The 27,500-nt window shown below is 36.6% G+C and overlaps 2 protein-coding genes across 2 annotated transcripts in view; one reads left to right on the forward strand and one right to left on the reverse strand.

Annotated features, from left to right (window-relative positions):
* The first annotated feature begins 1,219 nt into the window (after nucleotides 1-1,219).
* On the forward strand, nucleotides 1,220-4,203 carry LOC144977268 (nuclear transport factor 2-like). Its single transcript, XM_078922302.1, has 3 exons — nucleotides 1,220-1,258; nucleotides 2,422-2,517; nucleotides 3,305-4,203. Exons 2-3 carry the CDS (start codon nucleotides 2,425-2,427, stop codon nucleotides 3,419-3,421), a joined length of 210 nt encoding a protein of 69 aa, XP_078778428.1. The 5' UTR covers nucleotides 1,220-1,258; nucleotides 2,422-2,424; the 3' UTR covers nucleotides 3,422-4,203.
* A 12,284-nt stretch (nucleotides 4,204-16,487) lies between these two features.
* LOC144977269 (proteasome subunit alpha type-7-like) overlaps nucleotides 16,488-27,500 on the reverse strand; it is a 13,241-nt gene continuing 2,228 nt past the window's right edge. The window contains exons 2-6 of the mRNA XM_078922303.1: nucleotides 27,109-27,235; nucleotides 25,212-25,336; nucleotides 24,215-24,337; nucleotides 22,797-22,979; nucleotides 16,488-17,198 (exon numbers count right to left, since the gene is read on the reverse strand). Of these exons, the coding sequence (XP_078778429.1) occupies nucleotides 17,109-17,198; nucleotides 22,797-22,979; nucleotides 24,215-24,337; nucleotides 25,212-25,336; nucleotides 27,109-27,235 (648 nt within the window). The 3' untranslated portion in view covers nucleotides 16,488-17,108. The remainder of the gene's footprint in view (nucleotides 17,199-22,796; nucleotides 22,980-24,214; nucleotides 24,338-25,211; nucleotides 25,337-27,108; nucleotides 27,236-27,500) is intronic.

Consider the following 27,500-nt stretch of genomic DNA (forward strand, 5'->3'; position numbering starts at 1 on the left):
AGGGTCCATCTTAATAAGCCCCGGGTTTATCCCCACAGGTCCTACCAACCCGTTTCGCACAGTCACTTTGATATGTTGTAGTGAAACAACACAAGGCCACACCTCTTTATCCTCTGATCAATCTATTGCTGTACAGCAGTTAGAATTATAGATCTCTTTTCAATAAATCACATAACTCTGTGAAAAATTGTTTCACTAGTTACAGTGAAAAAAATGCCTTTTTTTCCGTTTTATTTTAATTTTAATTTAAAAAATTAAACAATGTTCTGGGGAGAAATGAAAAAAATCACGGGTTGCAGTCGTGACAACGCAGATGCTAGCATATGATAATCTGTGTGGCTCAATGTCTCATCTTGTCACAAGACTAGTATGGGTGACAACGATTGTGTAAAATTCTGCTCCTGATGTTGTGTCCTTGGATAAGGGTTGGCAGCAGGAGAATATCCTAAGCTTAAAATCTATGAAAGAAATCTTTGTACATGTATGGAGACTTGCTACCAACATTAACAAATGTTTCAATCGAATTGAATTGAAGTCAGCATGCATATATCTCAATGCTTTGTTTCCTTGTTCAATTGATAAAACCATAGTGTGGACAAGCAATGGTCATTGGTCCAGGTCATGTGGTGTGCTCTCATTCACATTAGTTTACAAACCATGCATCCTGTATCTCTGTCCCAGATGTGGCTCTTTCGGAAAGTAGTGGCTACTGCTGAGATGTGCCAGATTATCTATGCTTTGTCAGCCAGATATATTATATTGTCAAAGTAAAAAGAAAGCCAAATTATATCATAGCCATTTTCAAAGGGCCCAATTATTGACAATATTTCCACAATGTTTAAAAAGGAGGGTCAATCCTTTGAACAATGTCAATACATATTTAACAGTAAACATGTTTTGGATTCAACTTTTTACTTTAATGATTTCACTGAGGGGAGGAGGGGGCTCGCGTACAATGGCCTTGGGTGCAATAGGAGCTGGGCTACAATGGAAAATTGAAATATCCCCATTCTACAGCTTATAAATCATATGTCACGCATGGCTATAATGGCACAGTAATGTTTTCATTAAAAAGACTAGTACAAGAATAAAATTTTCATAACTTTAACTTATTGTTAAAGATCAACATACAGGCTTGATATACTATAATTATTTTTGTTTTGTGTTTTAATTTTTCATTTGAAGCCAACAGAGTCATCCCTTTAAACTTTGAGGTCAACAGTTTCAAGGCTCAGGAGCAATTGTGGAAAAACATGCCGTAAGTGTTCAAAACAATTTTATTTACATTTTGTAAAACAGCAAAATATGTAATCCAATGGCTCAAACTATGTATCATGTCAGATTCTTTAAGGACTAGAAATTGACTTTGATTGTCTGAAAATTAATTTATTGAAGACAATAGACATGTTCTCTGAGGTTGAAAAAATTTAAAAATTTTCTCTTTTCTAGTCGTTTTACTCTAGAACTACTTTTTGGCACCTGGTTCACACAGGCATAATTCTATTTTAGGAGATAGGTTACATATTATATTTTATTCTCAACCGTCAAAAGTTTGGAACTATAAATTTTTTTGGGACTAATCTTGGACTGTAATTGTTCCTCTTCAGGACAAGATATCAATCCTTGACAAAATGTGACCAGTTGTCTCAAAGTGGTTTTAAATGTTCGTCACGAATGAATGGACACCATTTACTCGTTTTATGATAGGTCTCAGTGCGATGTATTCCAGAGAACTACCGTATATACCAAGAAACCACAATTCTATTTACCATCATGTCTACTCTGCCACAAAGGCCTCAATAATCTTTACACTATAAGGGCAAAGAGGTGCGGTGTGCTTTACTTTATGTTTATAGATTGGCAAAATAATAGATTAAATGACGTTAAAAAGCAGATACAGTCAAAGTCGGTATTTGGAACGCCGCCTAATCGGAACAATCTGTCTGTGACATTATTTTTAAATATAATTTCTACTGGTTAATTGGAATTCATTCCGGCTAAATGGATTGATATTAGAGATTCAGCAAACATATGAGTTACTCTTTTCTTTCCAACTAATTAAATTTTAAATACATGAATATTTTACGTTGAAAGGAACAATAATGGAGTCTTCCTTTTTTCTATAAATAAAACGGGTTTTAACAAGCAATGCTTGAGTCTTTATCAACATTCGTTCCCTTTAATTTTGGTAATATGTTAATGACAATAAATGGTTAATTTGGGATTATATCGTTCTGTGATCATAAGTATTAATATTGGTTTAAAAGCTAATTTGAGTTCAACCTGGGCTATGTCAGAATTTCTGATCACCCAGTCGGGTAACTGATTGAATATCAGAGATATTACTTTTCCTCAAACAATATAAGCAGTTGTGTCAAAACAGCCTTCATTGTTCTATAATAATTGTTTTTTCTTCGCCAGAATATGCCATTTGCGAACTTATATAGGGTTATCACCACATCTGACTTTCAACCTATACCTGGTGGTGTTCTCATTCAAGTCTTGGGTCAGTTACGGGTAAGCCTATGTGATAATTGTACAGGACACAGTTCCCATTCTTGATTTCCCAAATTTCAGCTATTTTCCCCTATTTTTTTGTAGGTAGTATTTTATTATTCCAGAATAATCATCATCATCAACAATAACGTTAACATTATCTAATTCATCCTTATCACAAATTCATTTTAAATTCCAGATTTGCTCCAAATTTTGTGCCTCAGGTAGTGTCTGTTTCTTGCCCTTTTGAGAAAATATATTTTTTAAGACTCCATCTGTAATTTTTAGGATTTGATAAAGATTTTATTTATATCTGTTGCTCTCAACCTTTTTTAGAAATCAATACAAGTTGTCTTTCTTTGTCTAATTGCAAACCATCACCTATGGAATTATCCCCACATTGTTCGCTATAGCTTGTGATTCAAAACTCTGTTGTCCATTCTCAATGAAAGATTAATGTGGGCCGGCACACTAAGACAATCATACAGTCATGGTTACAAATTAGGGAGCTGGCACTGACGTAAGATAAAGATATGAAAAGTATGGACTGGATGATCAGCATGATATCCTCAATAAAACATCTATGTTTGGGTTGATTAAAGAGAGTGTGTGTGTGTGTGTGTAAGGCGGCCTTTTGTCAAAGACTTATTTTAATTCTGATTACATGTGAGCCGCATTATACTTATCTGACTGAAGTCTCATTACAGATGGACTTTATAATATAATATGTTTGAAAGGATTACAAGACTAATTACCAATGATTGTATCAATTAACCTTGTGTTTATTTATCTGTTTCTATTTTCACAGACTGACTCTGAAAATGACAAAATCATGGGATTTTCACAGACCTTTCTTGTTAGGGATGTTGACAATAATTTTTTTATACTCAATGATATTTTCCGACTTCTCATTCATAATGTGTAAATTATGTGATGTCTTTTTTTAAATATTACATCCTTACCTCAGTTTCCGATATTAGATCAAATAGGTTGTCAAATTATGCTTTTATCTAAGAACTAGAGGGACCTGTTAAGGAACATGAATAGTTAGGACAATTTATATCTTGCTAATTTTGTTTTGTTATGTTTCGTTATTTTACAAGTCATTTATTCTTTTATTCATATCTATAGGCAACTGCTAGATTTGTTGCTTTCTCTTCTATTATTTGCATAGGTCTTTGTCATTTGTTGTTATAATGCAAGTTTCATGTTTGTGCCCTTTGTATGATGTCTCAGCTTACTAGCTTTGTCTCTATTTTGTCTGTATTACCTATGAATATGAGCAAGAGATGTCATTATTATTGGATTGTGCATGCTTTCAATACAAGTGTTGGACTATGTGTGAATTAAATATGTTACCATTTAGTTGAAATTTATGTATAATGATTAATGTTTTGTCATGCTTTGTTGTATAGTGTTATGATATCTTGCGTTTTAAAAATTCACCCAGAGCTTGAAATGTTTTGTTCACAAAATGGAATATTTATTTCCCCATTATCCAACATCATCATGTGCTATTTTAAAAATTTGTTTGATTTATATCCTGAATTAACACATCATAAATCCATCTGGTCTTGTTGTAATTTGATACATTAAAAAAAAATGTTTGGGTGGTTGTGAAAGGGCTTAAAAATTATTTGTGCCATTATACCAATCTGAAAAGATGCAACTGTTATGCTTTCCAAATAAACCCCTTGTGTGTGGAAATGATCTAATTTTAGTCAATTACACGCATACACACACACATGAATAATATATATATATATATATATATATATATATATATATATATATATATATATATATATATATATATATATATATATATATATATATATATTCATCCAAATCTCACATATGGACCCATGGTATGACGCTTAGTGCATGAAAAAGGTTCTTTAATCAGATTTTCTCACTGTAGTCATGTGTAAAATTAGTACCTTGCTGTTAACAGAATCTATTCTGTCGAGCTGGGTGGGGATCCTGACCTCCATAGCGGGCAGGGAGGTACACACTGTGTCTTCTATCCCCTTATATCTGTTTTCCAACAAGCTTTCTGTCTTTGTCTTGAAATTGAGATTACTTGTTTTTTTCTTGGCCCTGGCCTGAGTCCTAGCAGGGAGGGAAACAGTCAAATGCATAGTTATTGTTTTGGGAGATTATATTTTTTTTCCTTGTAAATCATCTCTCTGTTATGTATTATTGTATTTGTTATTTTTAATGTAAGCATTTGAGTGTATTCCTCTTTGTTGGATTTTGTGCTTGTGTCCGGATGAGACTTACAGGTGATCTCAAACTAAGTACACTGATGGTTTGCTCTTGGAATCTGCATCTGATCCCTATTTGTTCCCAGTTCCCCTTTGTCTTCCTTTCTCTTGGGTGCTTTAATTGCAATTCTAGAACTTTTTACTATCCCATTTTCTTCCTTTTTACTGGCGCTGATATAACCTAAATGTGTTGCAAGCGCCGTAAAACCCTTAAAAACAAAAACATATTCTGTCGGGTGTCATTCTTGTCCTTCATGCCAAGTGTTACATTTGGCTATGGTCCCTTTATAAAGCGCTTTGAGCATGTTTCATTGACACCAGTTAAAGCATGTCATTTAAAGATCGTCTGGATAATCTAACCACGTTCTAGTTAAAAATGAATAGCGTAAGAAGATATCAGTGATGGTAATCTTCCTCGATTCTGTGGAATTTTTGGGATTTTCTCAGAAATTTTCAGATGATTTTGCCAAAATCACCATCGTGTCTTGTGTCATCTTGTGCTCAGTTGCCTGAATTTAGGTGACAAATCCATTTTTATGGCGTCGGTATAGACAAACTGGCACAAGATGTCAAAAGTGAGATAAGGCAATTGATGGTCGAAAGGGAAGTGGGCGGGGGAGGGGGTAAATGAGTCTGATACAGCAGTGATGCCAAAACTCCGGTTTGACCGGAAAAAAGCTCTGGTCTGTAGCAAAAAATTCCGGCAAGTTCCGGTGTGGTCAATTTGTTCCATGGATACCCACCCCCCACACCTTCCAACCACCACATCATCATCATTGCCACTAGTATTACAACCATCATCACTACCACTACTACTGCAACCACCACCACATTATAACTACCACTACTACAATTACACCTCCACCGCGACATCATCATCACTACCACTACTACTGCAACCAGCACATCATCATCACTACAACCACTACCTCCACCACATCATCATTATCACTTATACTACAACCACCACCACATCATTACTACTGCAATCGCTACCATTACTACTGCAACCACCACCACCACATCATCATCACTGCAACTACCACTACTACTACAGCCACCACTACCACATCATCATTACCACAACTATTACAACCACCACATCATCACTACTACTACAACCACCACCACATCATCATCACTACCACTACTAATACTACAACCACCACCACCACATCATCATTACCACTACTACTACAACCACCATCATCACTCCCTCTAATACTACTATCACCACCACCACATCATCATCATCACTACTACAACCACCACCACATCCTCATCACTACCACTACTACTACAACCACCACCACATCATCATCACTACCATCACTACTACAACCACCACCACATCCTCATCACTACCACCACTACTACAACCACCACCACATCATTATCATCACTACCACTACTACTACAAGCAGCACCACCACCTCATCGTCATCACTACTACTACAACCACCACCACTTCATCATCATCACTACCACTGCTACTACAACCACCACCACCACATCATCATCACTAACACTGCTACTACAACTACCACAACCACATCGTCATCACTACCACTACTACTACTATATACTACTACTGCTGCTACTACTACTACTATACTACTGCTGCTACAACCACTACTACTACAACCACCACCACCACATCATCACTACCACTGCTACTACCACCACCACATCATCATCACTAACACTACTACTACAACCCCATCGTCATCACTACCACTACTACTTCTACTATTACAACCACTACTATACTACTGCTGCTACAACCACTACTACTACTACTACTACTACTACTACTGCTACAACCACCACTGCAACATCATCATCATCACTACCACTACTACTACAACCACCAGCACCACATCATCACTACCACGACTACTACTACTTCAATCACCACCACCGCCATATTATCATCACTACCAATACTACTACAACCACCACCACACATCATCATCACTACCACTACTACTTCAACCACCACCACCATATCATCATCACTACCACTACTACTACAACAACAACCACTATCACATCTTCATCACTACCACTATTACTACAACCACTAACACCACATCATCCTCACTACCACCAGTGCTACAATTTCTACCATTGGGTTTTGGCGCTTTACTTCATTTAAAATAAGGAAACTTTGGGATTGTATTTAGCAATGTGTTTATGTATCATAATATTAATATAATTCTAATCAGTTATCTATTTAGAACTATACAATGTGTAAACACAATGCCAAATACCATTCCAATTTCTTTTTCTTGTGTGCGGATATTCCTCTTTCGGCATTGAAATTCCTACGAGTGGTGTCTGAAACTCCTGTGAGCCAAATTTAAAGTTGGCGTCTCTGGATACAGTGGAACCTCCCGATAACGACATGCCACGGGACCGAGTTTTTATGTAGTTATCCGGAGGTGTCGTTATTTAGAGGTTTCCAAGATGGCGGACAAAGTGGGCGTGGTAAGGCCCGCGGGACCAGTTTTTATTAACATTGACAAAACATTGTAGTGTATTCCTCTTAGAGGGTTCTTGTGCGTGTGTCTGGATGAGACTTTAAGGTGATCTGAACTGAGTACACTGATAGTGTGCTCCTGGAATCTACAGTGGAGCCTCCCGATTACGACACCTCCGAATAGCGACAACCTCCTGATAACGACATTGACCAGTGGTCCCGATTTTTTTCTATTTAAAATCAGTAAAAAAAACCTCCAAGTAACGACGCACTTTTTGATAAAACCTCCGAATAACATCATTTTGGCAATTTTCGGCAGTTTTCGTAGATATCTGATACTAAAAATACCGAGTATGAGTACGAGTATGAGTTTATAAAAACGATTCCTGCTTGAACTAATGAGAACACAGCTTTATAAACCAATGAGAACGCAGCTTTTTTGACGAATCTTGGCTGATATGCATTAATAAAAACCAAGGTATAAATGTAAGTGTAAGCAAGTAAGCATAAAATCTTGGAAAATATGATATTATGTGGTGATAGTAGTAGTAGTAGTAGTAGTAATAATAATAATAATAGTAGTAGTAGTAGTGAATTTGTGGGAGGAGGAGGAATTACCTGTCCGAATTACCTGTTTTTGTTTGTTTTAAAGGGTTTTACAGCGCTTTGACACATTTATGTCATATCTGCGCCAGTAAAAAGGAAGAAAATTGGATAGTAAAAAATATTCTAGATTTACAATTGAAATGACATAAGAAAATGTAAGACAAAGGGGAATGGTTTAAATAGGGAACAGATGTAGATTCCAGGAGCACACTATCAGTGTACTCAGTTCAGATCACCTAAATGTCTCGTCCAGACACACGCACAAGAACCCTCTAAGAGGAATACACTACAATGTTTTGTTTGTTTTATCAATGTTAATAAAAACTGGTCCCGCGGGCCTTACCACGCCCACTTTGTCCGCCATCTTGGAAACCTCTAAATAACGACACCTCCGGATAACGACATAAAAACTCGGTCCCGTGGCATGTCGTTATCGGGAGGTTCCACTGTACATCTGTTTCCTATTTAAACCATTCTTCTTTGTCTTACTTTTTCTTATGTCATTTCAATTGTAAATCTAGTATGTTTTTTACTATCCAATTTTCTTCCTTTTTACTGGCGCTGATATGACATAGATGTGCCACAAGCGCTGTAAAACCCTTTAAACAAACAAAAACAGGTAAATAAAATTCCTCCTCCTCCACAAAAAACTACGACTACTACTACTACTACTACTACTACTACTTCTTCTACTACTACTACTACTACTACTACTACTACTACTACTACTACTACTACTACTACTACTACTACTACTACTACTACTATCACCACATAATAACACATTTTCCAAGATTTTGTGTTTACTTGCTTACACTTACATTTATACCTTGGTTTTTATTAATGCATATCAGCCATTTTCGTCAAATAAAGCTGCGTTCTCATTTGTTTCAAAAGCTGCATTCTCATTGGTTCAAACAGGAATCGTTTTTATAAACTTTGAGTACTCATACTCGGTATTTTTAGTATCAGATAGAAGAGTAAAGTTTGCTGCCCCAAACGTAAACAATAACAAGTTGCTAGTGACTTCCGTTAGGGACCGGAATAATTTACGCACAATATAGGTCTCCCAATTTTGTAGTTTGAGTTGTAGGCAATACACTTTCAGTATTGAAAATATGTTTACATAAAATCTAACAGTTGCAAAAATAATAATATAAGGCTAAATTATTATGAAAATCAGGCTCCGAATAATTCTCGTTTTGTTCACACCAGCGCAGTAATTTGCTCTGGTCTAAAAATAGATAGACTGTAACTTTTGATAAATTTTAGAAAATGTTACCTTTTGTTCCATAAAATATCCATATCTAGACATTATTTGATGCATGATCGAGTATTTATGAATATGTGTTTCTTTTGCCACCTAACAGCCAAATTTTAAAGGTTATTTTTTTCTATTATTTACATTGGAACGTGAGCTGTCAAGACAGGAACATGTGGTTTGCCACGTGCTTCTCGACCTTTGTTTACGTTTGGGGCACCTTCCTTTACTCTTCTATATCTACGAAAATCGCCAAAATGATGTCGTTATTCGGAGGTTTTATCAAAAAGTGCGTCGTTATTTGGAGGGTTTTTTTTTACTGATCTTATATAGAAAAAAATTGGGACCACGGGTCAATGTCGTTATCAGTATCAGTATCAGTTATCAGGAGGTTGTCGCTATTCGGAGGTGTCGTAATCGGGAGGTTCCACTGTATTTTATTTGTAAGTAGGTCAAGAGTGGTAGTGGCTACACATCCAAATTATGTTTGTCGATCCATGATGTCAGGTCATCTCTGGCTTCAAGGTCAAAGATTGTTTCATACCCCCCTTCTAATTTTGTTACTGTGCATTGCAGGACCAGATGATCGATGGTTTGATGTGCCCCTTTGCAGTATTGGCAGATTGGTGAGTCAATGTGAGTCTCCATCGATAGAGGCTTTCTTTGCTGCGACCATGGTTGGTTCTAAGTCGGTTCGCGGTGACCCAGTGTTTTCTTTTTGCGGTTTTAAAGTCAGGAAGGCGCAGAGTGGGGTTGGTAATGTATTGTCCATTTTTTGGCAGGTTTGATTGCTATTCATTGGCCCAGGCAGTGGTGATGTCAAGGTTTTCTATTCCGGATTTGTGGAAGGGTCGTCTGGACTTAAGTCGATTTGTTTGTGGGGCGTCTTTTACTATTTTTGCCAGGGGGGGATGGGGGGGGGGGGGGGGTATTTATTGCCAATATTGACTGGGCCTTGTTTAGTTCTTTTTGATTTGACAGTGCTCTTCTTAGGTGTGGAGGGGCAATTGTGCTGGTAACTAGGAGCCATTGTGTTGGTGTGGTTTTTATACAGCCGCCTATCACTCGCATGGTGTCTCTTAATTTGGTGTCAAGTTTGTATGCGAGCTCCTTGTCCATACTGGAACACAATACTTAGCCGCGCTGTAGCAGAGTCCAAGCGCTGTTGTCCTCAATACTGTTTGGGATGCTCCCCATGATGTGCCAGCGACTTTTCGGAGAAGGCAGTTTCGTTTTCCGACTTTATTTGCACAGTTCTCGAGATGCTTTTTCTACGTTAGTTGTCTGTCTAAAGTGACTCCAAGATATTTGGGATTATTGTCGTTTGGTAGTATTGTGTTACCGACTTTTACTCGGAGGGGTTTATTTGCCATTTGATTGTTCGGGTGGAAAATTGTGGCCACTGATTTGGTGGTGTTCATTCTTAAGTATCATTTATCAAAGTAGCTTTTGAGGGTTGAGGTGTCATGGCTCAGTTCGTTTTCAATTTCTTTCCAGTTTTTTGATTGGCAAGTGAGAGCCCAATCATCTGCGTAGCCAAGTTGGTGTGATCTTGTTTTTGGCATGTCACTGATGTAGACATTAAATAATGTTGGTGCAATGACTGAGCCCATTTCTTTTTTTATAGTAGTACATGGAAGTGTCTAGTGCTAGTCATATATGAGGGAATCTTTAATATTTTCCTACAAGGGATGACTTTTGCTAGTTTATACACGTCCTGTTGTCCAGACGGTGTCATACGCAGCTGAAAGGTCTATCAGTACTGCTCCAGTAGTACAGTTATTGGTCGGTTTAAAAAGAGGATTATTTTCACTTCCCCCTAATTAGAAAAAAAGCCCCATCAATTAAACTACTCTCTCTATGAGAGAATCCCTGTCTATCTTAGTTCCAGTCGTTCAGATCCAGATTGACTATTTTATCTTATTTGGACTAGCTCAGGGACGGAGTTTATCTTAAACGTTTTGAATTACTAATAGATATAGAGCAGAAATATCAGGACCAGCCTCAGTTTATTTTAAGCGAGAGTTTATCTTAACGCAGTCATCTTAAGGGGACTGCAGTGTAATTAATTAGGAGTAGCTTCCGTCAGCTGTGCAGTTTCACGTTTGTTTACTTGCTTTTGAAAGAGGTTTTTTTCCCTAGTAATAAGGGAAGTAATTACACAGCAATTTTTTCACAGAAAGATAATTACCAAATAGAGCCCCATAATCACCATAGGCTGTTTCCAACTGTTTTACTGTAATAATGGATTGCTTATTTTCTGATCAGACGATAAAAGGGCAAGGCCCTTGTGTTATTTCAATGGAACATTGAAATTAAGTACGGATTGGCCCAGGGACAATGATTGATGGCACCAGTGGGGATTGAACCAGGGACCATTTGAGATGGACATCCATGGAAACAAAACTCAGGATAATGTGGTCAATATTAGAGAGGGAAGGAGACCTTTTGACCTGGGTTGGAGACAGTAGTGAGGTATGAACAACTCTAAGACAAGATATAGACACAAGTGGGAAATGAACCTGGGTGCACCCTGGACTATGGGATTTAGTTGTAGCTGCTTTCATTATACTCTATATATTAGTGGTATGAAGGACTTGTATAGTGGAAGCATCTTTACACCTAGAACGGAGGTATCTCCAGAATCCGTTCGTATTTCCACTATTTTTAGATTATCGTCCATTGTCTCTGGCTCAAGCTTATTATTTTTTTTACATATTTGTCCAATTCTACTAATCTGACATGGCAGTTTTTTGCCAAAAAAAATCCCAAATTTTGCAAGCTTAAAACAGCAACATTTGCAAAAATGTGCGATTAATTTTCCTAAAAACCCATAATTCGTTCATGAGAGAGAAAGGTATTTGTTTGTTTTTAAGGGTTTCACGGCGCTTGCAAAAAATGTAAGGTCACAGCAGCGCCAGTGAAAAGGACGAAAATGGGATCTAGTAAAAAGTTCTAGAATTACAATTAAAGTACCCAAGAAAAAGGAAGAACACGATATCTGTGTCTTATTTTGAGATTATCTAACTGTTTCATCCTGACACAAGCACAGGTCCCCCAGTGATGATAATGAAAATTTGTCAAAAAGGAGGAAAATCTACCGGCCCGTCAGTCAAACCCAAATCTAATGCAAATATAACATAGCTATTCACAGTTATTTAATATATTATTAGTTCTAAGCACTTCTGATCATTAGACTCATCCTGTCCTTTTGCAAATATAATTTATTGAATTGTCATTTCCAATTAAACATTTTAGAGGCCTATAATGTCGCCCACTATATCAAGTGATTATGATAAACTTTTGGCCAGAAGACCAGGATGTATTTGTTTTTACATAACAAACTCGGTTAGTGTCTGTATTATTGCAACCTTGTGATGATGCAGCTTATAAATAAGAATCTTTAATTAATTGCAAAATATGTTCCATCAACAAATCAAATTTAAATTAGCCTTTAAACAATCATTTCTTAAATCGATCAGCCTAACTTATTATCTCTCTCTTGCCAAATGATATCTATAACTATAAACATAATATGAAGATTGAAGGGTGGCTGAAAGAGAAATATGTATATGAGTATGAGAGAGAGAGAGAGAGGGAGAATTGATGAATTAAAAAAAAAAAAAGTTTTATAATTAGACACAAGTTGTATTGAATACTATTACTATTACTATTAACAAATTCAGAACAATCAAACAAAAAAATCAAAAAGGAAGAAGAAAAAAAAAAGACGCTTATAAAACTTATAAAATCGCCAAATGTACTATCATGCTACAGCTAAAAGGTACATAAATATTTACATCCCTTTGCTCCATCCCCTTCCCTTTCGATCATCTTCTCATCCATGGCCACCATGTGTCTTGTGCTACTTTTGACATTTGGCGCCGGTGTGTCTAGACTATCGTCATAAATAAAGGAGTGTCACCAAAATTCATGCAACTGAGCAGAGGTGTCAAAAAATGATAGAAGTATATTAGAAGGCATATTTTTTTTTTCATGAACTACCACTTAGCAGAAAATGTTTGACATGACAAAAACAACGGAACATTTATGAAAAAATCCGCGGAAGATTATCATTATCATCACTGGTCCCCGCTAAATTAAAAAAAATTTTTTTTTTTTTTTTTTGGGCAAAGTCTCGAAAATTTGCAAAAAATTGCAAATTTTGCGGCCGCAATGCAAATCATCGTTTTTTTGCCATTTTTTTTTTTTGCGGCCGCAAGGGATGCAAAAAACTGCCATGACAGAGTTATATGTATTTTTTTTTTATATCGCACCTGTCACATACGATATAGCGATATAGCAATGTTTATTTAAAAGATAAGAATACAGAATTATTTTGCGGGTGGTTGGATGGGAGCATATACCTATGATGTTCGCATGTGTACGATCCGATAGTGATGTCGTTTCTTCTTCTCTTTACTAGCCTATCTTGCTTCTTTGGTTTGTGATTGTATTTTTGACAGGGGATATTTTTTTTTTCTGTAAATCTTCTGCCTGTTTGTTCTTGGTTATTTATAATTTAGCTTATGATATCTTTAGGTTATGATTTTGATTTACATTTGTACTATTTTTGTCAGATTGCTTGTTTTTTTGTTTCAGCGGTCTCTCATATAACCTCAATTGTGTTGGAAGAGACCTAAAGCAACAAACAACAACAAACAACAGAATTATTTTATAGACTTTTTAAAGTCAAATAAAGTGAACCGTAATAAATCTCAAATTGGCCCTTGTAAAGGCCACCAAATCATTAAGATCGACTTCTCAAGTCGTTCACTCATTAGTTTCCCTTTCATAATTTGGAATGACTGATTTCAACGTCACGCTTATATCAACATTTTACTGCAGTCCCGACGATGTTTATCAGGCCTGTAAATCTTCCGTCTATTGTCGGATTTCCGACAGTACGATTTTGCTCTATATTTTGCCGACTTAAAACCACCGCACCACCTCCTCTTCTTCTTCTTCTATAAGAATTAATCCAAATAAACGAAAGAATCAGCGTAAACATTTAACACAAACAGGAGCGAAGATACGCAGCTTCCCGTATCGAGCACTACTACTAGACGTCTAGATACACATCCTTCAAAAGGGTAGGAATTATTCTCTTCCTTTAATTTTACAACTACCTAACTAAGACCTGGGACCTCAAATAATTGGGATTTTTTTGTTTGTTGATACCATAAAATAAGGACCTCGTTATAAATAAGTAGGGGAAAGTGACATGATTTGACTAGTCAATTGACGTGCCATATCTATGTTGTGTCCATATTTTTGTCCTGTTGTGTCTATTTTCGCGTGTTCAAAAAGTTCGACAATTTTTTCACCAACCATTTACAGGCCTGGTTTATGTATTCGCCCTCAACTGTATCTCAGTTGCATAACAAAGTCCATACCACCCCCCCCCCCCCCAATCAAGTCGTTATGGTTTCCTTGACCTTTTTTTGATGTCCGGAGGAGTTCGAGAAAACCATGCTGGAGTGTATGCTCATATCTGACAACCTTTAACTTTAAGTAGACAAAAACCAACAAAGTAAGGGACAGTAGAAATAGGGTGATAGAATAGTCCTTTCTTGTCTAGTGACCATGAGTAACCAGGTTTACAATTAAATTAGAGACATTGTTTATGTTTATAAGGGTTTTACGGCGCTTGCGACACATTTAGCTTATATCAGTGCCAGTAAAAAGGAAGAAAATGGGATAGTAATAATAGTAAAAAGTTCTAGAATTTCAATTAAAGTACAAAGGGGAACTGGGAACAAATAGATCAGATGTAGATTCCAAGAGCATACCATCATTGTAGGTAGTTTGAGATGACCTATAAGTCTCATCTGGACACAAGCACAAAATCCAACAAAGAGGATAACACTCATATGCTTGCATTATACATTCAAAATAAATACAGTAGAATTACTTTAAACCGAAATTTTGGGGACCTTCTAAACCATTTCGGTTTAAAGACATTTTGGTTTAAAGCAAGTTCCCGTTTTGCAATGTTTTTCAAGGGTAGTAACTATTTAAGGAATTTGCTCATTTAATCGTATCATGGGTTTCCCGTTAAATGGAGTTGTTGAATAAATGCAGTCTTCGTTACCATTAATTAATTTTTTTTTAAAATTTTTTTGTGTTTTAAAAATATTTTTGGGGGTTTTTGTTTTCAATTCAAAACTGTTGAAAGAGTTGAGTTTGGGATGCCGTGTATTCTACATATCTCCGTCTTGATCAACTTTTTTTTCATCGACTTACATAGTATTTTGATTTTAAACTGAAACGTGTAAGCACAGTGCTTTCTTTTAGACATCTTTTAGTAAAATGCAAAGCTAAAATAAGATCGAAAATTCTTGTGCGATAATTGATAATGAATGATGCGCAGCTACTCAGAGATGAAGTGAAATGGAAATGAAAAGGCGTGTCAATGCTAAGCTGTCTACTACACGTCTCTCTTTTGTTGAATTGCCATTAGGTTCAAAGGCCTAATTAAATATAACCTCAACCCCCCCCCCCCCCCCTCACACACACACACATTTAAACAAAGTGGAAATGAAATGGCATGTAATGTCAATGGTAAGTTGTCTACCACCCTCCTCCTTATTGTCGTGTTGAAAAGTTCCAAAGCATCAACACACGAGCGAGAACATCTCGCTTTCGTGATTCTACACCCCAACTCCCCCTCTTTCCTCATTTTTCGCCTGCCAGTCACCCGCTGTCTTCCTTTTCCAGTCTGTGCGATTGTGGTGTTGACCAAGCCAAAGTGCAGTAATTGAAGTGTTTGCCTACCCCCCACACCACCCATCACCCTCATCTTAAACTTACGCTCTTTGTTTAATATCGCCGGGCATTATTAAGTGTGGCCACCTTCCCGACCTTTTGAAGAAAAATAGAGAGAGAAAAAAGGAAGGTGCTCTCAAGTTGTTTCGGTTTAAAGAAAGTCCTTCTTAGAAGTATTTCGGTTCATCGTAAGAATTAGTACAAAGATAATGAAGAAACTAGTACAATTTCTTAAATTCTTTGCGGTTTAAGGTATTTTTCGGTTTAAAGTAATTTTACTGTATAATAAAACATAGCAGAGATGATTTATAAGGAAAAATGTCATCTCCCAAAACAATAACTATGCATTTGACTGTTTCCCTCCCAGCATGGACTCCACCAGGGCCAGGACAAAACCAAGTAGTAATCTCATTCCAAGACAAAGAAAGTATGTTGGAAAACAGGTACAGGGGGATAGAAGACACAGCAAGTACCTTGCACTATGGGAGGTAGGGAACCCGATGCAGAATTGGAGACAGTGAGCATTACATGAAGCTATTGAATTGTCTATTGAAGAACTGAAATCAGTCCATAAGTAAGAACAAAATGAGATTGAAAAGGTTACAAATGTAGTCAAATAGTTTTATTCATTTAAAAAATTCAAACAATTACGTGAACCTCAAAGATCAACGTACTTTTATCAAGCTCTCCAATCAGTCCACGAGAAAGTTTTTACTTGAGAAGACCGCGCACAGAAGACCTCGATTCCAACGAGATAATCCTGTCAGCTCCAAACCTCTGAAAAAAAGTAGAGATCCCTTTTTCTCAGCTCAAATCTCTTTCAGATTAATGACACTGACACTAAAATACTATAATTTTTTTCTTAAAACAATTCTGATTTGAAGAAAAACTGAAATTTATACTGAATTGACCGCAGGTTAAAAACTTTATTATTTTTATTTTTCTCTTAAATAACTGACATTGCCAAGGCCTTGTTTCCAATAAGAACTCGGAAATAATGGGATTCATCAATCAGTCTTGCTGACCTTGGTCTATCTGCGAGGTCCCTGTAGCCTGTAGTCTACCACATCGATCATTGTTCAAACAATCACCCATTCAATCGGCTAAATTCCACAATATAATCACTTATACAAATCAATAGACAAGAAAAACAGAATTATAAAACATAATCATTTAACACCCTTGCATTCAATTTAAAGAAAAAAAACCCAACTACAATTCATCACGTTCATTTCTTTTGTTTCTTTTTCTCTGCCTCTTCCTCGCGCTCCTTTTCTATCTCAGCAATGTATTTCTCAATTTCATCAGACTCCATCATCTGGTGGAAAATAAAGAATGAGGTCAAGATTAAAATTAAACCACACCTATAATGAGCAAAACTGAATATCAAGCTGCTAGAGCCTGTGGACTGAAAAAAGTAATGAACATAAAGGATTATAACAACTGAAAAAAAAGAAAAGAAAAGTATGTAACAAAGAATGTTTCAGCTTCAAATCAAAACCCTCATTCAGCCAACAACGATAACAATTTTTAAAATGGTTAGGTATGTCTAGAATGAGACCTCTCTTCTACCATCTATTTCTTATATATGTAGTACCACTGCTCAGCATCTTAGTCTTGAGAAATTATTGACATGGTGAAGGCCACTATTACGGGCCCTCAATCTCGACACCACTCAACACTGGTTAAGTCACATTGTTGCTGGGGTATCAAGAACACATGATGCAGAGTCCGATAGGTTACTACACCGTTGGGAGTTTCGTGCCATGCTGCTATAGCAAATATCTAGATCCTCTGCTGCTTTGCACAACATCCTGAGGACACTTCCATAATTGATGCCACAGCTATTATTGAAAGTCTATAAAATGATTCATGGCCTTCAGAAACGGACGACTTTTTAAAGTCCAAAAAAGTGAAACGTCAGTAATTTCAAAATAATTCCTTTTAATAATAATAATAATAATAATAATAATAATAATAATACTTCTTATACTTATAAAGCACTATTCACATCAAAAGTCTTAAAGCGCTTTACATCAGTTCGGAACAACGAAAACACAGTTCTACAGGTCATGATTCACACAAAGATTTTCAAAATAAGAAGGCCTTGAGTCTTTTCTTAAAGTCTGGTGTGCTTGTTGATGATCACGTGTCCATGGGTAGTCCATTCAAAATAGAGGTGCCAATTTGTTAACGCACAATTGCCAGAAATTTCAGCCATGATCACTGACTGACAGCAAAAGCATCGAACCAGATCTCAGTTGCCTCTGTGGCAATAGTGATGTAGTGGTGGTGGTGATTGTGGCAGTAGAGATGACAATGAGGTGGTGGTGGTTGTTGTAGTGGTAGTAGGGATGAAGATGTGGTGATGGTGGTTGTAGTAGTGATCTGACATGGCAGGTTTTTTTTTTTTAAATCCCAAATTTGGCAAGCAAAATCCCAAATTTTGCAAGCGATAAACAGCAAAATTTGCAAAAATTTTGCATAAAGTTGCGATTAATTTTCCTAAAAACCCATAATTCATTCATGAAAGAGAAAGGTATTTGTTTGTTTTTAAGGGTTTCACGGCGCTTGCAAAAAATGTAAGGTCATAGCAGCGTCAGTAAAAAGGAAGAAAATGGGATCTAGTAAAAAGTTCTAGAATCACAATTAATGTACCCAAGAAAAAGGAAGAACACGATATCAGTGTAATTATTTTGAGATTATCTAACTGTTTCATCCTGACACAAGCACAGGTCCCCCAGTGATGATAATGAAAATTTGTCAAAAAGGAGGAAAATCTACCGGCCCGTCAGTCAAACTCAAATCTAATGCAAATATAACATAGCTATTCATAGTTATTTAACATATTATTAGTCCTAAAGCACTTCTTAGACATTCTTAGATCATTAGACACAGCCTGGCCTTTTGCAAATATAATTTAGTGAATTGTCATTTCCAATTAAACATTTTAGAGGCCTATAATGTCGCCCACTATATCAAGTGATTATGATAAACTTTTGGCCAAAAGACCAGGAGGTATTTGTTTTTACATAACAAACCCGATTAGTGTCTGTATTATTGCAACCTTGTGATGATGCAGCTTATAAATAAGAATCTTTAATTAATTGCAAAACATATTCCATCAACAAATCAAATTTAAATTAGCCTTTAAACAATCATTTCTTAAAATCGATCGAGACAGAAATGAACGAGGAAACATCTGGGCAGATTGGTGTAGAACAAATAAATTAATGATTTCAAACACCTGGTTTCAACAACACCCAAGAAGAACCTGGACATGGCAATCACCAGGGGACAGAGCAAGGAACCAGATAGACTTTATAGCAGTATCATCAAGATTCAGAAATGGCATATTAAATTTCAAAACCTACCCAGGCGCCGATGTAGACAGTGACCATGTCCCAGTTGTTTGTACAGTAAGGATAAAGTTTAAAGCTATTCAGAGAACAGCTGGTAGAATAAAGAGGGATTACAGGTTATGCAAAGACAATGGCATACAAACAAAAATGAGAGAAGAATTTGAAAATGCACTCATGATACAAAGCCAAAGTGAACCTGATAACGAAAAATGTGAAAAACAATTTGATATATTCCAAAAGTGTGTCAAAGCAACTGCAGAAAAGCATTTACCAATAGCTCAAATAAACAGCAAAAAGGAATGGATGACAAATGAAATTCTAAACCTATTTGAAGAAAGACGAAAATGCAACAGAGGGTCTGCAGAATACCAAACATTGAACAACCACATTAAATCCAAATGCATCGAGGCACACGAGAACTATCTAGACTGGAAATGCTGCGAAATCGAAAGAGAATACAAACCCAACCCCCAACAACCTCACCAAAGAATAAAAGAACTATCAGGGAAAAGGAAAAGCAAAGCAGCAGGAAGTTGTATCCAAAACAAACAAGGGGAACTGCTATTTGAAGAACAACATATAGAAAGCCGATGGGTAGAATACATAGGCGAACTGTACAATGATCCAAATAGAAATGAACCACCACTGAAATTCAAAGAACCATTAAGCGGACCAAACATCACCAAAAGTGAAATTGAACATGCCATGGAACGAATGAGGGATGGTAAAGCAACAGGCCCTGATGAAATATCTGTAGAGGTATTAAAAAGCCTAGGAGATCTAGCAATTGATGAACTTCACATACTATTCAACAATATATACAACACTGGGAAAATTCCAGAAGATCTCTGTAACTCTATTTTCATAGCAATACCAAAGAAAGCAGGTGCAGTCAGATGCGAAAATTTTAGAACTATAAGTTTAAGAAGCCACATCAACAAAATACTGTTGCGTATAATTATCAACAGGAATAAGATTAACCCCGAAATCGCAGAAGAACAATATGGATTCCAACCTGACAGAGGGACAAGGAACGCAATATACCTCCTCCGTGTTTTAAGTGAAAGAGCTATACAGGTTCAGATCCCACTATACCTCTGTTTTGTCGACTACAAAAAAGCTTTTGATAGAGTACGCCACGAAGAAATACTAAAACAACTGCACTCCACTGGCACTGATGAGAAAGACCTCAGACTCATGCAAACATTATACTACACCCAGCAGGCATCTATCAAAATCGGAAACTCTACAGGAAATTCCATTCCTATTAAGAAAGGAGTCCGTCAAGGGCGTGTTGCCTCACCAGATCTGTTTAATCTATACCAAGAAACAATCATGAGGGGCATAACTAATATGGAGGGAATAAAAGTAGGAGGTCACAACATAAATAATATAAGATACGCAGACGATACGGTACTCATTGCAACATCAGAAATCCAACTTCAAAAGATTGTTGACAAAGTGGTAGTAGACAGTGAAGCCAAGGGAATGGAAGTGAATATCACCAAAATGGAATGCATGGTAATACTATACAGAAAAACCCCGAAAACAACAACACCTGCAATATAACGATTCACGGCGAGCAACTTACCAACGTAGAAAGTTTTAAATACCTAGGTTCAATAGTGACAACAGATTGAAGATGTAACCGAGACATACGAGCAAGAATAACTCAAGCCAAACAGGCCTTCATGGACCTGGGAAACATTTTGAAAAACAAACAGATGTCGTTCGGGATTAGATTCCGAGTCTTGAAGTGCTACGTGTGGCCAATCTTGTTATACGGATGCGAAAGCTGGACTACAAATGCAGAAACACAAAAGAACATTGAAGCTTTTGAAATGTGGTGCTTGAGAAGGATGCAGAGAATATCGTATACTGCACACAAAACGAACGAAGAAGTGCTAAAACAAACATACCAACAAAGGAAACTAATGCCCTTAATAGCGGATCGACAACTATCCTTTTTCGGACACATAGTAAGGAAAGATAAGAATGAATACCTGGCAAGTTGTGGAAAAATACCTGGTAAACGCGCCCGGGGGAGACAAAGAAAAACACTCATAGACCAACTGAAGGGCTTCACCAACCTAACAATCCAAGAGCTGTTTGAAAAAGCAAGAGACAGGGAGGAATGGAGAGAGATAATTCATGCAGTATCCGAAGCCTGGACCAGGCATGGAACCTAGAAGAAGAAGAAGAAGAAAATCGATCAGCCTAACTTATTATCTCTCTATTACCAAATGATATCTGTAAACATAATATGAAGATTGAAGGGTGGCAGAGAGAGAGAGGGAGAATTGATTAATTTTTTTTTTATTGTTTTATAATTAGACACAAGTTGTATTGAATACTATTAACAAATTCAGAACAATCAAACAAAAACAAAACAAAAAAATCAAAAAGGAAGAAGAAAAAAAAAGACAGGCTTATAAAACTTATAAAATCGCCAAATGTACTCTCATGCTACAGCTAAAAGGTACATAAATATTTACACACATTTGCTCCATCCCCTTCCCTTTCGATCATCTTCTCATCCATGGCCACCATGTGTCTTGTGCTACTTTTGACATTTGACGCCAGTGTGTCTAGACTGACGTCATAAATAAAGGAGTGTCACCAAAATTTATGCAACTGAGCAGAGGTGTCAAAAAATGATAAAAGGCATATTTTTTTTCCTCATGAACTACCACTTAGCAGAAAATGTTTGACATGACAAAAACAACGGAACATTTATGAAAAAATCCGCGGAAGATTATCATCACTGGTCCCCACTAAATTAAAAAAAATTTAAAAAAATTTTTTTTTATTTGGCAAAATCTCGAAAATGTGCAAAAATTTTGCGGCCGCAATGCAAATCAGCGATTTTTTACAATTTGCAAAATGCGATGCAAAAAACTGCCACGATAGAGTGATGTGGTGATGGTGGTTGTAGTAGTGATGTAGTGGTGGCTGTTGTAGTAGTGGTGGAATGGATGATTGTTGTACAGTGGAACCTCCCGATAACGACTTGCTTACACTTACATTTATACCTTGGTTTTTATTATTGTATATCAGCCAAGATTCATCAAAAAAAAAGCTGCATGCTCATTGGTTTCAAAAGCTGCGTTCTCATTGATTCAAACAGGAATCGTTTTTATAAACTTTGAGTACTCATACTCTGTATTTTTAGTATCAGATATCTACGAAAACTGCAGGAGGTTGTCGCTATTCGGAGGTGTCGTAATCGGGAGGTTCCACTGTAGTAGTGGTATTAGGGATATGTGATGATGGTTGTAGTTGTGGTACCGGTAGTGATGATGTGGTGGTGGTGATGAAGTAGTGGTAGTGATGTGGTGGTGGTGTAGTAGTGGTAGTACTGATAATGTGGTGGTAATGGTTGTAGTAGTAGTAGGGATGATGATGTGGTGTTGGGTGGTTGTAGTAGTGGTAGTAGGGATGATGATGTGGTGGTGGATGTAGTGGTAGAAAAAAAGAGTTTTCAATTTCTAATAGTAACAGTTGGAAAAATGGGAAATCCAGAGTGTTCCAGAGATCTGGCACTCATACTTTACCTGTAAAGGCTGACCCCTTCTCATGACAGCAACCTCCATATTTTTTCCACCAGACTGGACAACCTCAAGAAGGGCCTTAAGGGTTAGTTTGATACATTCATCATCGCTGGCTGCAAGCTCCTCTGTGTAGTGTTTTTCCAGTAGTTCCCTCACTGTCTTGGCACTTCGTCCTATTGTGTTTGCCTGTAAAATTAATGAACAGATAAAGAAGGATAGCACAGTGACATGGTCTTCAATAAAATCATACATTCTAATTCTAAATTCTTGCAGGGGATTGGAATTATTTGATGCGACATGGAAATTACTGGCTGCTGTGTAAAAGCATTTAGGATCATCGATACATAAAAATGGACCTTGCTCAGTTGATATAACACTTGAGGAAAAACAATCGACTGAAATCGGAATTCAAATAACTAAAACTAAAAAGATTGAAATGGAAATTACAAATCAATTGAGGTATTAAACCTTTGCAGCAGGACTGGTTTGATTTTACTCTCAAGTTGTCATCATCGCCTACTGTTTTCATGAACAAAACAGTAGCAGTGATGTGAATTGAGCTTCATTGAAGCCTGAGAAGTTGCATTGATGTTAATGCTGATTTAAAGGGGACAAAGATGGTGATTTGATTCAGGGGTGAAAATGACTGGTCACAAAAAAGGAGGAAATTTTTCAGCGTGTTGATCATGACCATCCACGAGGCTATAAAATTTATTGAGATGCAATCCAAAATGTGTCTCGAAGCAATTTCTAACACCACTCGGAGGGATTGCAAAAGTTAGGTCCATTAATACACTTGAATAATTTGTTCTGCTTTACTCGTAGTTATACAATTTTGATTAACATTGGGGTGGGAAGCATTTACATAGCTAAAATCATTGCTTGTTGTTTACAAAAAAAAAAAGAGAAAAAGACATTTGTGAGTGTGGAGAGGGGAAGCAGGAAGCCACACATGTTTTGCAGGACTGTACAAAGTACAATGAGCAAAGGGCGACCATTTGGCCCGAGAGTACAACTAAAGTCGAAGCTCTATGGGTCTCAGCACGAGCTTTGGAAGACCACAGCGTTCCTGCATCTTGTTGACCTTCAGCCATAAAGACATCATGAGGAAGAAGAAGAATTATTATTTTAAGAGTCAACTTCAGATTCAAGATCTAGTTGGATCTGAGTCTTAGTCTTGTCAACCTTAATTGTAAGCACTTTTTTCTTGAGAAACAAGAAGAATAAACACTCATCAATTGAGATAGTCATAAAATCATTAATTTTGTAGCTGTTGTCTCAAAATTCTGTCTCATAAGGTCAGAAGCATGTCATGAAGAAAAGTTATTTTCAATCAAGAAACAAATACGCATCTTTTAGTGATGGTGTCAACATCTTGTAGAAATAGGTTCTCAAAAACAACTTGAGGAATTCAATCTCACCTTCCATTCATGGTAAGTTCCTGAAGGATCAGTCTGATAAAGGCGAGGTGTGCCATCATTGTCAAAGCCCATGATCAGAGAAGATAAGCCAAATGGTCGTCTTCCATTGCTCTGTGTATAAACCTGTTCAAATAAATTCCATTACATATCCATTTAGATTTGGGATCGCTTCATTGGATTATATATAATACTAAAAAATTAATGGGTAAAAAGTATAATTGGCTTAAAAATTAAATCAAGTGAAAACGAGCAACTACAGATACATTGAGCTAAATATATTAGAATGACATTTTGAGATTCTTTGAAGCTGTTCTATCAATTTTTGTTTTAGCTCAATACTTTATACTTCAAGCCTAGTAAATTATTTTGTTCTTCCTCTTCTTTTTCAGATACTTAAAGTCTATAATAGTAGTTAAGTATTTACTTCTAGAGATTATTTGAAAATTTTTCGTGTTGAAAAAAAATGGCTGAAGCTATACCTCCACAAATTATTTCATGGGGTCCACGAACCAATCAAGATTGTTTATAGAACCAGAACAGTAAGACAACTGCAATTAATGCAGTTTTCACAGTTGAAAAATAAAAATAGTGGACCCTCTTCCTTGTTCAGTAGAAAATATAACAACCCCCCCCCCCCCCCCAAAAAAAAAAAAAAAAAATTTTATCCACTAAAGGTGACCTTTACAAGAGGTCCCAAGTCAACAGCAACAGTTAACATGTAGGAGAAGGCCTTCCCAGCGACATTACAATTTTTTTCCCGACAACACTGTACACGACCAGGTACTCATTTTACACCTGAGTACAGTGAATAAATATGAATAAAGAGCCTTTTCAAAGGACTAGACTATGTGCTGTTCAGAGTGGGACTCAAAGCCAGGACCTTTCCATCCAAAGCTGAGTGTCATACAACAAGCCGACATAGTCGCATTGTCAGTAATTACTCAAATGAAAAGAGGTTCAACATTACTCATGAATATCAAAATTCAAATTGACATACTTGTTTTAGTTGGGCTAGATACTGTGTGATATATTCCACTGTGACAGGGTCCTCTACTGTTAACCTGTGACTCTGACATTCGATCTGGGCACGTTTTATTAAAATTCTGGCATCAGCTGTCAGACCTGAGGATGAAAGATAAAGCAATGTCTTAAATTGATCGAAGTGGATATTGGTCAGAATTGACCTAGAGCATTGGAGCCCATGGGTCAGTACTGCTTTTGTGAAGTGGCTATTGGTCAGTACTGAACATTGTTTTTTTGTCGTCTAAACATGTTGACTTCAAATATCTTTTCTTCTACTGGCACTGAATCATCTGTAAAGACTTTCATATTGTTTTATGCAGAATTATTAGGTGTTTTAAAAACATATATTTAATTGAAGAACTTTTCCTCTAGTATGATTAGAATCTAGGGGTGCCGAAATGTGCTAAATTCTAAATGCCAGTGATGTGACAAAAATTTGGCAACATTTCCAATTTAACTCTAGTTTGCTTTTAGTTATTTAAAATTAAAAGTCCAAGTCTTGTTTTTTTGGGGGGTTATTTTTGGTGGTAGTTAAGTGTTGTGTTAGTTTTGGTTTTCAGATTTTTTCGCTACTTGCCATTCTTATGTCCACAAAATTTTTTTAATAAAGTTAAATGGTTTGGATGGAGTATTCACCTGACCAATAGCCACTGGACATTCCCTGATATCAGTTACCCTCCCCCTCCTCCCCCACCAAAAAAAAAAAACAAATAAAAGAAAGAAAAACCATTTACTAGGAATTAACTACAATAATATCAAATTTGGACTGATATTCATGTTTAGAAAAACAAATGATTTTTCATAGTAAAATAATACAGTGTAAGCGGCTGTTATTGTTTCCCCCACTTTTCCAACATATCATAAGACCATAAATATTCATAATTGCCCCCATTGGACACGGCATTGCCTGATAACAGTTAACTTCTGACAGGTAGCTTTTAGGGAAGGTAAATGGAACCTTGAGAGTTCCATCCACTGATAAACTTCTTTTGCTGTGGTTCCAGATGAACTAGCATTGATTCCACACAGTGTGGTAAACATGTGTTCTGATTGGCTGGTAACAAATCAATCTCAGTGAGAGGGGAAAAAAGCGCTTTTTATTGGTTAAGATTACGAGATGACGGGTACCAAGCATCGGTATCAACTGCCAATTATTGTTAGAATGATGTCACTAAACAGAGGTTTTACTGAAATGTATGTCACTATTTTAGCTTTTTTATTACTAATAATATATAGCCCAAAAAATTGGGACCAGAGGTTAATGTTGATATCCAAGGGCGTTTTTATCCAAAAGTTGCACTGTAGGATATTCGTCAGCACTGACGAACATGGGCTAAGGTACATCATCAGTACTGAACAACAGGTGGTGTGCCCAAATTTATTGTTATTTATCATTAAACTACCCATGATTATGGTTTGGGATGTGGGGGAGAGAGGGTTGGACTTTTGAGTGATCAGCCATTCAAAAAACAAAACAAACACTTTTGATGTAGAACAACCATGGAATGAATATATTCCCAAATCCCAGATTGTAGAGTATATATAAAAAAATGTGTCAACACCTTAGCAATCTGGATAACAGTAATAGTAACAGAGGTTTCCTGATTACAAATCTCAGATAAAAGAGTGATGGCAAAGGACAAAGCAATGTTAAGTTTGGAATGTCGATAACAGAGAATAAAAAAAATGATCGTGCCAAATGCTGAAAGTAGAGGAGCTGAAATAGAGATTTCTATACACTATCATACCTGACTGTTTCCAGGAACATAAAACAATATAAACGAAAAGAGTAAAACAATTTCATCTTTACAATAGTATAGCTTAATAATTGTGACATAGATAATGTAATAGTTGCTATTTCCTGTAATTACCTGCAAAAGCTAGAGCCACATGATCATCTAGTAATGCAATTTTCCTGACAGTTCTGTCTTCCTGGAGCTTGGCAACAGCTTTTTTCTCCACTCCTAGAACCACAATATTTTTTCCTCTGACACCAACCTGCAGATATGAATGGAATAAAAGGTGAATAGTGAGACCTCTAAGGTACCAAAAGGTTTACCAATTTTTCGGGAGGCCTCCTGCACATTCCTTGAGCTAAGGGAAACAACCAAAGTATTCCTAACCCTAATAGGAAAAACAGAAATCGTATGACCTTTACTTTTACTACTACCTATAACTAACCCTAAAGGAAAAAAAAAACAACCCTCAGACAGGGACTGCTCTGCACTAACTTTCAATACTTCAACGACAATGGCGGCGAGAG

This window comes from Berghia stephanieae, chromosome 7 (assembly GCF_034508935.2).
Source record: "Berghia stephanieae isolate SIO BIC M18660-M18661 chromosome 7, UCSD_Bste_1.3, whole genome shotgun sequence".
In the NCBI taxonomy this organism is placed as follows: domain Eukaryota; kingdom Metazoa; phylum Mollusca; class Gastropoda; order Nudibranchia; family Aeolidiidae; genus Berghia; species Berghia stephanieae.